Consider the following 13548-nt stretch of genomic DNA (forward strand, 5'->3'; position numbering starts at 1 on the left):
AAATCAAGCGGAACCTCCCCGCACTAGGACACTACGACCACGTAGACGACGCTCGCGGATCCCCCCCGCTTCGCTACTTTTCTGGTCATCAAAGGAATCTTGGCTACCCCAGCGACCAATCTGACGCAGGGAGCGTCTCCTGGGCGAGGAATTGGCACCTCCAGCCACCTGGAGCACGGCTAAAAGCCACCGAGATCACAGAAGTCGGGTTCACGACACAAAACACTGACACGACTATTATGCTGCTCGAAAGACAGCGTTTTCGGGAGGGGGGGGGGATGACGACATGAAAACATGGCGTCATACCTCCTCTTCCTCCTGCACCGAGTGCTCACGAACCACATCCGGGTGCTCGCTGCAATTTCCGTCTTTGCGCATGCGCCGCCATGAAATCTTCGACCGCCAATTTAATAATTTTCTTTTCTCATTCTTTTCTTATCAAATCTACTACTTATCATGGCTTACTTTATTTTCCTAATGTTTTGCTGCAACTATATGCTTTCCTCCCACCAAATCTAAATAATCATTCTAAAATTTGATACGAATCAACGCTGAATTTATATATATATATATATATATATATATATGTATATAATTCAAGAAAAAATAATAAATATATATTATATACACACTTTTATAATAACTACATATTACAAATAAAAAACGTTCATAGCAAAATTCCTTTCTCATATTTCAAAATGTTTTAGGAATCTTGTAAAGTCCGAGCACAGAGCTCTTTTAAACATGTTTTAGAATTAATTCCATATCATATGAGGCTAAAAAGGATTTCTCTCCCAAATTCTTTCGTAATTCAGAACCAATCTTTGATTTCACTGATATTGGAACCTGTAAAGAATTCTATAAAACATCGGTAATTTATGAAGATCTAGAGCAAGGTGCCATTTGTGGATACTATAATTGAGGACTAATTAATAAAAATAGTAACTTAAAGGATAGTGATTTGGCTATTAATTAATAATGAGTTTGGAATGTTTGGAACCGTGATTGTATTGTTATGTTGAGTTGTGTAAAGGAGATTAGTTGACTCAAATAAAATTATGACATCTTCGGGCGTTTAAATAACTTCTGGTGCCTTTTCTTTACTCTTCAACAGTCCACTCCAAAATACCTGACTCGTGTCACGTAGACCAGGATCGAGGCTGGCCGTAGCAAATAGAGGGAATAGAGGCAATGAAGCAAGTGAGTACTGAGTAGACCCATCAATATCAAGTCATTATCATCAACACCATAAAAAACAAACGATTGCCAGCGCCTCTTTAAATAATTTTAAGAACCTATCCCTTTAATTTTTGCTTTCACAGGTAAGGTAGGAAAGATTCTTTCCCTTCGGCTCTCTCGTATAAGTTCAGATTTCAAGCTCGATTCCCGTTGACAGGCCGAATACACGAATCGAAGTATTGGGTGTATGATATATGTATACGTAACACTCGCTCCTACCCCGGGATTCATAAACAAAACTTAAGCTCAAGTTCAAGCTTAAGAGGGGTAAAATCTATAGTCTACGTAACACATCTTATAGGTTTCAAGATGAGCTTGAACTCAAGTTCTGTTTATGAATCCCGGCCCTAGGCACTCTTCCAGCCAACCATCTTCTATATATATGTATGAGTTCTGCGTATTGATACTGACTACGGTCCTACGGACCACTACGGACGGACCACTACGGACGGATAGATCACTGTTTTGTATCACTTTCAATAGATGGCCATACGGGCTTTCTTATCTGGTTAAGCTTCACCTGAAATGGTAGCGCCACCATCTGAGGGTTAATTTGGGATACGCCATGAGCAATCTCCCGCCTCATCTCTGGTCTTATCGTCGTATGTATAATATTTAATTGCCAGATCACGAAGATCACCTATGCTAAGCTTCAATAACCCAGGCGTATGACAGTTCCTCTATTTGTTATGTTTCAACTTAGCTATTATGCTTTAACTAACCATCATTATACAGCATTAGTGAACTTCTGATGTGCCAAATAGATATTTAGCCAATAGATTTTTTGAACTGTGTAATGTTTTTTACAAGCATCAAACTCACTGTTCTATTCTCTTACATTTATAAATTCCTCTAAATATAATAAATCTTAAATTATTTATACTTTTCAATTTTTTTCATAAATATATTTTTGTTTTTGCAGGAAAGTTTATGAAAAAATTCACCTATCATGACAACATCGTCAGAGGATGTTCTTATGCAAATAGGGCAAGTTCGTTACAAAAAGGGAGATGGAACTTTGTACGTAATGAATGAAAGAATAGCTTGGATGTTGGACAATAAAGATACAGTGTCTGTTAGCCATAAATACACTGATATAAAATGTAAGAAAATAGTTTACTGTGTCCCTTATTCTTGAAGATATTTAAAGACTCTAAAAACAAATTTTGTAAGCTTTGAATTGGATAAGAATTAAATTAATTTTTTCTTATTTTTAGCACAAAAAATATCCCCAGAAGGGAAGTCTAAAATTCAGCTACAAGTAGTTTTACATGATGGATCGTCTTCCACCTTTCATTTTGTTAATAGAAATGGACAAGAAGCACAGATTAAGGATAGAGATGAAGTAAAAGAGTTATTGCAACAACTTCTGCCCAAGTTCAAAAGAAAAGTAAATAAAGAATTGGAAGAAAAAAATAGGTTTGTAAATTATAATAAATAAGTTTATATTCAACCTTGACTATTGTTATTCAGTAATTATATAAAACAATATTGATTGAAATATCTTAGAATGCTGCAAGAGAATCCAGCATTGTTGCAATTATATCGTGATCTTGTTATGACACAAGTCATATCCTCTGAAGAGTTTTGGTCACAGCATGCTGCTGAATATGCACAAGCAAAAAAATGTCAACGCCAGGAAATAGGTGTAAACAGTGCATTTTTGGTAAGTTCAACCATTTTGAAGTGATTATGTTATTGTGTATTTATATAATATTCATAAATTTAGTTCTTAATTAAAAATTTAAAATTACAGGCAGACATTAAGCCACAAACAGATGGTTGCAATGGATTAAAATATAATTTGACGGTTGACATAATAGAGTGTATATTTAAAACTTATCCAGCAGTAAAGAGAAAGCATCAAGAAAACGTGCCACATAAATTGTCAGAATCGGATTTTTGGACGAAATTTTTTCAATCTCATTACTTTCATAGAGATCGAATTAACACAGGGACAAAGGATTTATTTACAGAATGTGCCAAAATAGACGATCAAGAATTAAAAAAAGATATTCAATCTGGCATAAATGATCCTTTGGTAGACATTGCATCGTTCGAAGATCAAACATTGGATGAGAATTATGGTTCTGGACTAAGTAGATCTGATAAAGCTTCAGGTAACATTGTGCACCAAAGCATGATCAAACGCTTCAATCAGCATAGTATTATGGTTTTAAAAGCTGGTACAGCAAGGCAAAATGTACAAACTGTGCAGCCCCAAATGACAAATGGATCGACACCCTCAGCGAGCAAGTCAATGATTCCACTTCCAAACCGTGAAGCTAACAGTAATTTGGAAGACAGCTGTACAAAAAGTAAAAAAGTACGAGTTTCATTGCAATAGAGGAGTAATTTTATGTTGCGTTCTAAAAGCATTGCAGCAATAGCTGGCTAGAAATTATAAGTAGAGTTAATATGGCATACATAGTTTTAATTAGTTAAATTTTTTTCCAGTTAAGAATACAGGAAAAATTGCGGTACGAGGATCTTGATAAAAGTTGTGATATGATAGTAAGTAATGGACCACCATTAAATTTAACACAGATAGACAGGTATTTGCATGGGCCGGTACCAGGATACGGATCTACAGAACCAACCTCTGAGGAACTTCATGTAATATTAAGTCAAATAAAAAAAGAGGGTTCTAGTTGGTTAACAAATAATGGCTTATCAAGACAATTATCGGTGTCTTTGGTTAGTCCAGCTGCTGCGGTGTCGGCACTGGGAGAATTAACACCAGGAGGAGCATTGATGAAAGGTTTTCGCGAAGAGAGTCTTGGTCGTAAGTATCTCGAATGGTCATTTTACAGATAGCGGAGTTGATAAATATATCTATATTTTATGTGCAGAATTAATACCTAAGGACCTGGAGAAAGAATTGAGGAACGTTTATGTCTGTACTTGTGAACTTTTGAAACATTTTTGGAGAAGTTTTCCTCCGACGACCCCAGAACTTGAGGAAAAAGCTATTAGAATGCACGAAGCATTACATAGGTTTCATTCGGCAAAATTAAAACCGTTCGAAGTATGTTATTTAATCAATTTTTTTAATTCATACTTTGGGCGTAATTTAAACCATTCTTTTAGGATCGATTACAAAGGGAATATTCTGCTATTAGTCAGCATCTGACAAGTCACTTGAACCAGTTATTAAGTACAGCTTATCGAAAATTTGCAGTGTGGCAGCAACGAAAATTACAAATGAGGTAGCCCCTAAAGATGAATACATTTTTATGAGATAAACTTTATAAAATGAAACATGCATACAATGGATGCTATTCTATCCATTTTTTTCATTATACAATGTTACATATAACAAATGTATATAATTGAAGAAGAAGTAAAAAAGTAAAGGAAAGATAAAGAAAAACCAAAGTTACATCACTCCATTATATATTATGCTATCCTATATAAATTATTAATTTATTATTATGAGTTGATTTGTAAGTGTAATTATAAACAATAATTATATATACAATAGTCTAAAAGCGGTCCTGTAGTGTGCAATGTATATTATAAAAACAAACTTGTAAAGGATAACTTATACATGTATTTTAATGTATATGCTATGTGGCTTTATGCTGAAGGGTATTTATTTCATTATTTTAACCCTAAAATTGTTCGTTGACTACTGAAAGAGCTTAGACGATAATTAAATTTCGTTAAACAGTCTGCACCATGATCTGCACAGACAGAAAACATCGTTACAAGTTATTTGAGGTCTATATTCTATTGTTGTACAATCTAACGTGTTTTCAAGTTAATGCATAAGTTTAATAGTTCGGCATCAGTAAGCAAAAAGGAATTTTAGTAGTAAATATCACATCGTTTGTAAAAACTATTTAACTAGTCATTAAAATTACAATTATTAAAATGATTAAAATCGTTATAGTTAATACTTGATAGTATGTAAGTAGTACATACATAGTACCCATGATTTTTAATAATGGAATTATAAGTTAGAACTAGTAAGATGGCATAAGAACGTAAGGAAGGTAAGCAAGAGTGGTAAGCAGTAGTAACTGGTAAGATACAGCAGTAATATATGCGAAAAAAAAGGAGGGAGGGAACTAGGGAAGCAGGCAGCGAGCAACAGAGGATGATAGGTGGCACTGTGTATTGTTGACTTGATTTGAAATGGCGGCCTTTAAGGGGTACTTAGTATCAACATTGGTTGATTTTCCGTGATAAATGAACCCGTTCATATTAAACTCGTTGCAGTTTATGCATGAGCTTGTGCAGTGACTTGTAGGCGGAATGTTTACTTTGTGGCGGATGTTCGAATCATGTGAGAGAGAAAAAATTGCCAGCCGATCGTGTGTCGTGCGTTGGATAAGATTCTGTAGCCATATTTATTTTCTTATTCGAGAAAACTTTTCTTCTCCTTTTTCTTACGCTGCAGCAATTAAATTTTTTGAAAGGCAAAACTCACATCTAACCTCTCTCAAAGGTAAATACAGTATACTACAAAAATACCTCAATATTCTTTCTTTCAAAATAGACCATTCTTTTTGTTAAAAACGCTCAGTCTCTCTCCTGTCTCCTTCCTCTCGATCCTCTTAATGTAAGTGTGTGTGTTTACACGTTATAAGGTCTGCTAACTGATATACACAGGCAAACTCATTGTATTCTATTGTTTAAAATTCATTCATTCTATAGAAAAAACACATTTGCATTTTAATAATAGTTTTACTTCTATATCCGTTATTTATTTCTTTAAAAAACTTAGCAGCTTGCATATATTTAATTTACACCGTGGACACTACACAAGAGCTGTAAATAGAACAAAACTTTTCCTAATACATTTTCTTGAATATATCTTTAATACATAATGGTAGATAATTATCTTACTAAATGTTTATGTTTTAGGGTTGAATGAGTTGTCTCATTTGCAGTTTTACTGGCATTACAAACATTGGAGAGAATTTCTGATTTAGTTGTAACAACAAGTTAGGTAGCCTAAGAAATGTCTTTGAAAAGATATATATTATGACTAGTTATAGCAAGACAAATAAAAAGGTCTGCAGCAAATAGACCTAGCAAGCTAGGCACTTGTGTGCCAGCTGTGAATGGGTAATGGATCCCGTTGGTCCATGGTACGCATCTTACAATCGTCTTGCTACGGGTAATGCAGCTAGTACTTTCCAAACAATATCCTCCAATAGTAGTGGAGAATTTGTCTCTCATCATTTGTCTACGAATACTACATCATCTTTACCTTCGAATACAGCATCTCAACTACTCTTACAAGCTGCTCACAATACAGCCACCCTGGCTTGCCAGCCGACTCCATTTAATTCTGGAGGCTTCTTATCGCCACCACCGGTGGGTTACGACGTATTTTCTCCTTTGTTTCATCATTCGAGCTCGAAACAAACGCATTATGCTAATGAACACAGGCAAACACTTGCTCAGTCTCAAGCTCAGACGCAAAGTCAAACTCAAACGATAATTGCCTCAAAAGATAATAGTACGAGTGAGAGTGAAATATCAACTCCAAGAGAGAACTATAGTACTTTGCATCAAGCAACGTTTTTTGAACATCCGTCAGTCGCAGCTTCTCCTGCTCCACCAACATTAGCTTGGAATCAACAAAGTAATGCTCAGCTTCCAAGCCCATTTGGTATATTACCACACAAAAGTGTGGTTTCTTCGTCTCCAGGTCCTTCAGCAGCAAAGACATCTAATACTATTTACGAAAATACGTTAAATACGCATTTTACTATGACACAGACGTTGAACGATATTAATTCGCAAATAGGCTCTGCATCAGCTACAAATTATCCAGGGAATAAAAAGACTCCTAGTGCAAGATCTCCATCACCGTTGATCAATCCAAAGACAATAGTGTCCGCACAAGAGTCGGATAATAGCCAATCGTTTTATCGACGAACTCCAATCTTATTTAGTTCTGAAACGATAACAAGCAGTTACGTAGGCTCTGCTGCTGTCGTTGCTACAGCGACTGCTGCGACTCCTACATCTACCAACAGTTCTGCCACCAGTGCTAGTACTATTCGTGGCAGTGAGGCTACTCCCATTGCTATCGATGTTCCCGGTGTTACCCCAGTCGCTACTACCACCGTATCCACCACAGTGACCATTGCTGAGAATCAAACATCAGATAGCAATAAACTACAGCCTAATTTAAATTTAAATCAACAATCATGCATCGTACCAACGCCAAGTAATTCTTTGCTAAGTAAAGAGTACAGAATAGCTCAGCTACCAGATCGGACAGGCCCAGCATCAGCAATTTTTTTAAACGCCTCGGGCAAGAACGTACCCTCATCATTAATAATAGAAAAACGATCAATGCGAGGTATAAATTTTGTCAATCCAACTCCCGACAAGGCTGCTACACCAATACAGCAAGGTGCTCAGATTAAGACACAGGTCAAAGCTTTTTCTAATCTCAATAATCATTCTGAGCAAAGGAGAAACGAACAAGCTGGAAATAATGAGAATCAATCGTCTCCCATTAGTTTTTCTATTATGGATACACACAGAATCAATTATACTACCAATAGCACAACTACGTGTAACAATAGTAACAGCAACAGCAATACTACTACTACCACCGCCACGACTACAACTGGCACTACCACCACCACCACTGCCACCAGTGGTAGCAAAATGACTAATACTCAGAGAGCACCGAGCAATAGCGGCGGTAATAACGGCAACGGGGTACAATCTCAGTCTCAGCAGCAATATCACCTTACAAGCCAGCAGCGACAGCAACAGTCGCAAGAGAGTGGCTCTTACCGGCATTATGTGAGCGGTTCCACGAGCGACACTGAATATCATCATCCAAATAGATTAAAATCCACAATTGCAACAGACTCTACCTATACTGGAAATAACGTACAAGTGCAGAATGGGCTAGACTGTAGTGTTGTCGTACCACGTAGATCAAGCCCATTACAAGCGCACTCTCAAGCAAGCCCTTTGGGACACGTGCCAAGTCCTGTATATCCCTTATACAATAGTCCTTTAACAGTCATGTCGCAGTCTCCTTCTCCGTTGCAGCAACACGTGGAAACGAATGGATCTGCTTATAAGACGGCAGTACAACAACAAAAAGTAATCACCACTCCACCTTCGCCATTGGACGTTACTATCCCAAGATCAGTCTCCCAGGGACAAGTCGCATATCCATCGGTAATAACACGAGCGTTAGTTACAACGGACAGCAATAAAATACTTTACAGCCCTGAGAATAAAGCTTACGATAATCGACAGCAAGATTATTCTCAATCGCAAAAGCAACAAATGTGCTGGGAGAATGATAATAATAACCGACATGGGAGTTTGAACAGAAAATTTTCTATAGTTTCCTATCAAAGCGGCGCTGAAGATAGTTCCTTGCAAGCACAAACATTGTTACAAACCGTCCCCTTGCAGTTACAGCAGCATCAACATCAATTGCAAAGGGCGTTAAACATTTCGCCAGCAGCAGTGAGAGACGGACAACCGGTTTACTTTGATTCTAATCAAGTGACTTTACAGGATTTGAGTGGTTGCAGAGGAGACCCTATGAGTATTGTAAAAACTTTACAAATACAGAGCTCGCAACAGCAAAATCCCTGTGAAGTTCAGCAAGTCAATTTGATGCCTCTCAATTCGAATGAGGAATCGAAGCAAATTGAAGAAAAGCGCAATAAAAAGAAAAAGAGCCTGGACAAAAATCCTTACGGCTCTTCCTTGAATGATATAGCCGGTGGCACTGCGACTATGACAGAATTCTTGACTAGGATTCCACCGCCGGCTCATCATAATGTAAATCAAAATCATCACCACCATCATCATCACATTCATCATCATTCTAATCCCAGTTCTAATCTTAATGCTAATCCTAATCCGAATCCACACCATCTTCAACAACAACCGCAGCAGCAACAATCGATACCACAGCAAAATGGAACTGGCTATTTCGAGTACGATAGATGGAATTTGCCAGCGACCCCTTCAAAAGTCTTCTCCAGTGCTTCCGTTGCCGGTACTTTTACTTCACAAGCATCCCTGCAGCATCCTAATGCCACGAATTTTATAGGAAACCATTCGACTCACCAGCATCAATCACTCGTGGTATCTCAGCATGGTGCACCACCTTCGGTCCCGTACTTTTCTACCTTTCACATTCCTCCGAATCATCATTCGCATCACTCTCACGAATTTCAGCAATCGTCCGGAATAACAGCAACTGGGTTTCATGAGAATAGCACTAATCAAAATATGAGCTACGGTCAGCAGCAGGACACGTTTAGAGATGAGCAGCCCAAGGTCATTGTTCCTAACATAGAAGAGGAACTAGAGTTTCTTCAACAGAATTTAGGTCCTTTGCAAAATGTGAATAATTCTCATAAAGCTCCCAAGTGCACCAGCAAAGATCCTCATTCGGGTTTCATGACAAGCTACTTGAAGTTTTTACAAGGAGAGCGAGATCCATCGCCACCACCAGCTATACGTGGCGGTAGGAAAGCAGCGTGGAATAAACCTGGACCATATATTTCTGTTGAGAAAAATAAATCTTTATCTGTTCCGGATAGCTCAATAAATTGTCAAGTGGTAAAAGCAAAGACAGAAAAATCGATAGCACCGATAGAGACACCAGCAATTGATTATGCCAATGATCCTAGGTATTTTCCTTTACCTAAAGAGAGAAAGAAGCATGTATTCGATTCAAGTGATGATGGCTGTACGTCTGACGATGATTTTCCATTTCCTTCAAAAAAGACTGAAAAAAAAATCTCTAATACGAATAATCTTAATAATAATAGTGGTAGTGCGATGAGCAACTCGAAAGTAGAGATTAAACCGAGGAAAGGCAGACCGATTAAGCCCGGTGGGCCAACAGATAGAAAGCGGAAAGCAGCAGCTGCCGCTGCAGCTTTGACATCTACCGGAAAGTCTACTAAGAAAACCGAAGAAGGTAAGCTACCTAAACTACTTTGATTTTTAATCATGTTTTAGTCCAAGTTACTTACTTGCCTTTCTCAATAAATTTATTTTTTTTCATGCTCTTAACAGTAGATCCTTTGTTACTCCCACCAAGAAGAGAAACATGCCGAAGAAAAGCTAAAGAGATGACTTCGGTGAAACAACTCCTAAATCGTCAACAGGGTATTGATTATTCTGACAATGATGATGAACAGGGCGATTCCGATGCCGATCCAGCATGGACACCGACAATTAAGCCAGTGGGCGATGAAGAAGATAAGAGGAAAAAACGAGGAAGGCCCGTTATTAGTAAAAAGAGTAAGAAACTTTTCGAAGAAGATGGATATTCGTCGGAGGATGTCGTGGTACCTAAAAAGTCAGCCAGAAGGAAAGTTGACAAATCACGAAGTAATGACACATCCTTAAAACTTTCTTGTAAAATCGATGAGAAATTACTTGCTTCTGTTAGCGACGAGGACATTGACATCTCACCCTTCAAGGTATTACTTGTGTTATACTGTATTGCTGATAAATTACACACGAATTCGCACGCACATAAAGATATATCTGCTAATGGAACTTGAATAATCTAAGATGAACCTATTTTATATACATGCAAGCATTCCTTGGAAAATCCAGATGATTTGGTAACTTTTCAATATTTGCATATGTGGAATAATTTTTAGTTTTTACCTATGCCTCGACAGTATGTATATGTACTTACCGTCGAGACACTAACATACCTTTTGATATAATTGATTTTTTTTATAAATGACACAATATTACAGTAACTTTACTTTTCACAGTCTGGAGAATTTGTGGTGATAAAAACGGATCTGAACCAAGAATATCCAGCTTTATGGAGAATAGATGGTAAAACATTACTCCAAAAATATGAACCCTTTAAATCTAATGGAAGAATACTGTACAGGAATATATCGACGGTATGATTCAAAAACGAGAATTCTATAAATCATATGAACAATCATTTCTTTCAAAGAGAAGTATTTGTTATATTATTGAATATGTTACAGTATTCGGGGTGGACACCACAAAACCGTCACATATATCAACAAGTACCAGTTAAATTCTGGCAGCAAGGAAAGGCTGAAACTATCGTGGAATTTCTTCGTGAAGAAGTTATAATGGACGATAGGTAAAAATTGATTCTTTTACGATATAATACGCCCAAGCCAGTTTTTTGTCATTTACTTTCTTGTCGTTTCAGTGAATCTATCGAGAGATTTATGAAAGAAACTGAAAAATATCAAGAAAACTTTGAAGTTTATATTCAGACGCTTATATCGCAAGCCTTAGATTCTAACTTTTTAACAGAGATTTTTCAGGAGCAAGGTAAATACCTTTTATTCTGTGTACTATGCTATATTGTTTCTTTTGAATTGATAAAATTTGTTTGAATCGTTCAGATGAATATTTTCTGTCCAATGTGAAAACTGTGGACGAAGTAACAGAACAACGAAAACGTCGCCTTTTATCCATTACTAATTGGCATACAAACATTGTAACAGCAATGTCTACCTGGCCATGCTTAAATATAATCAAAGATATATCCTTATCGGAGCAGGAAAAAAAGTATTGTGCTGGCTGTCAACAAACAAAAGTTTATGCGCGTGTTTTATTATATGGTCAACCATACAACAGCACTACATTGGAAGGTTCACCACCTAATCCCAAAATACCACAAGAAAAGGTAAAATTTTCAGAATGTTATGAAAGAATCTCTATCTTATTTAGGAGTTCTGTGTAATGTTAATTATTTCAGGATTTCTTATTATGCCGAGTTTGCCAAAAAATAGTCAGATTATACAATAAAGTAGCGCATCAAAAATATTTAATGTTTTTGGAATGTGCGAGGAGAGTTGCTGATAAACGAAGCTCTGATCAGAATAAAGATACCACTATCATATTGAACGAGCTATTAGCAGACGAAGTCTGGCTGAATCAGGTATTTAGAGAGTTACATCAATTTTCTATAGCTATTGAAACGATTGCTAAAATTACATAATTTTGTTGAATATCTAGTTATTTAAAGAGGTACGAAGTATCTGGGCAGAGATTGATAGTATGGAAGAACATTTCACGAGGAAAGTCTCTACAGAATCTGTTGTTGCAAGCAGTAAGAGTGAATCAAATCAAAAAGCAGCATTACAAGTTACCAGTGAAGCACAAATCACTGCCACGGACTCGTTTGTATCTGCACAAAATTCACTGAATAGTTCGGAAGTAGTTACTTGTCATATGCAAATCGACGACTCCTCGTCCAAGTGATGTTTTAACAATTGACTATGTGTATATGGAAGAAAAATGTTTGCACACTACGGAAAATTAATTCGCGTGCATGTCGGCAAACTACTTATTGTCTCATACTACGCAGGTTCTAAGTACGAGGTGAAATTCGTCGGCCTACACACAAGTCAATTTTCTACAGTGTATCACAAAAAGCGAGGTGACTGTTATTGAAATGCTACGAGTAATCCTTACAAGGTATTAAAATAATAGAAAACAAATGAGCCATGTTAGCATATGTAATATATAATTATAAATGTATAAAAACAATTTTGCCATTATAATTGCATAACAATGAATTAATTGATATTTATGTGCATACAGAGAAATCTTAGTATAACATTAATACACAAGTATAGCATTAGTAGCAGTGAGTACAGTATCGGTAAAATAGTGTTTATACTGACGTCATTAAGAGATGTATAATATGGAAAAAGAGAGTTAGAGGTAGAGGGGTGACAGGGCTAATTAAAAGGGTGAAAAAACATGATACGAAATGTATTGTGAAATTCTAAGGAACCAATAGTACATACTATACTATTATCGCGTCGTGTTTTTGGCGCATGTACACCATTTTTAATGATTGTTGAATACATCGTAAAAAGCAATTACTTTCTATAACTAGAAAAAGTTGTTAAATATTTCTTTTTTATAGCCTATAGCAGATAATAGTTAATTTTGAAAGGCATATTATGGGGAACGTGTGCGAAGTTTTAAAGTACTATAAAAACTCCGCTGGGTGGATTTTTTTCGAAGGTGTTAGTGTGAAAAAATGTATGGTAGTACATAAAAAAAATAACTATTTAAAATTTATATACACTTGTTTGTAAAACTTTTATATTCTTTATAGCATAAAGTTGATATATAGTTGACTTTAAATAGACTGATAGGTGCAGCTAAAAAATATTTGTAAGTGCATGGTTTAGTTATTTTTAATTTGTTTTTGAAAATTTACACATTTCTATATATTTTACGCTTTAATTACTTCATCGGTTTGTCTACCAGCGTTTTTGATAACATTTGAAAGAAGCGATATCTATAGTTCGTGCACGTTCC

General features: G+C 36.4%; 2 protein-coding genes across 9 annotated transcripts; both read left to right on the forward strand.

Moving 5' to 3' along the window:
- The first annotated feature begins 1079 nt into the window (after positions 1 to 1079).
- Positions 1080 to 5104, forward strand: Tfb1 (transcription factor B1). 5 transcript variants are annotated; one of them, XM_066731561.1, is made up of 9 exons: positions 1323 to 1841; positions 2162 to 2342; positions 2457 to 2658; positions 2749 to 2905; positions 2996 to 3359; positions 3423 to 3565; positions 3697 to 4024; positions 4092 to 4267; positions 4330 to 5104. In XM_066731561.1, the coding sequence occupies exons 2-9, from the start codon at positions 2189 to 2191 to the stop codon at positions 4450 to 4452; spliced, it is 1647 nt and encodes a 548-aa protein (XP_066587658.1). In that variant the 5' UTR covers positions 1323 to 1841; positions 2162 to 2188; the 3' UTR covers positions 4453 to 5104. The 5 variants fall into 5 exon arrangements, with proteins under 5 accessions (XP_066587642.1, XP_066587658.1, XP_066587636.1 ...); XM_066731545.1 differs by lacking the exon at positions 1323 to 1841 and adding an exon at positions 1080 to 1200 and having other exon boundaries at positions 2996 to 3565; positions 4330 to 5103; XM_066731539.1 differs by having other exon boundaries at positions 2996 to 3565; positions 4330 to 5103.
- Positions 5105 to 5388: 284 nt separating this feature from the next.
- LOC136775903 (uncharacterized) lies at positions 5389 to 12483 on the forward strand. 4 transcript variants are annotated; one of them, XM_066731113.1, is made up of 11 exons: positions 5389 to 5692; positions 6112 to 9244; positions 9299 to 10177; positions 10276 to 10685; positions 10806 to 10832; positions 10992 to 11129; positions 11220 to 11341; positions 11414 to 11538; positions 11613 to 11896; positions 11969 to 12151; positions 12229 to 12483. In XM_066731113.1, exons 2-11 carry the CDS (start codon positions 6319 to 6321, stop codon positions 12472 to 12474), a joined length of 5340 nt encoding a protein of 1779 aa, XP_066587210.1. In that variant the 5' UTR covers positions 5389 to 5692; positions 6112 to 6318; the 3' UTR covers positions 12475 to 12483. The 4 variants fall into 4 exon arrangements, with proteins under 4 accessions (XP_066587210.1, XP_066587218.1, XP_066587192.1 ...); XM_066731121.1 differs by having other exon boundaries at positions 6112 to 6367; positions 6473 to 10177; XM_066731095.1 differs by having other exon boundaries at positions 6112 to 10177.
- Positions 12484 to 13548: the final 1065 nt, after the last annotated feature.

This window comes from Prorops nasuta, unplaced genomic scaffold, assembly GCF_024137725.1.
Source record: "Prorops nasuta isolate Cenicafe-Biocafe unplaced genomic scaffold, Cenicafe_Pnas_1.2 PNAS00002, whole genome shotgun sequence".
Classification (NCBI taxonomy): Eukaryota; Metazoa; Arthropoda; class Insecta; order Hymenoptera; family Bethylidae; genus Prorops; species Prorops nasuta.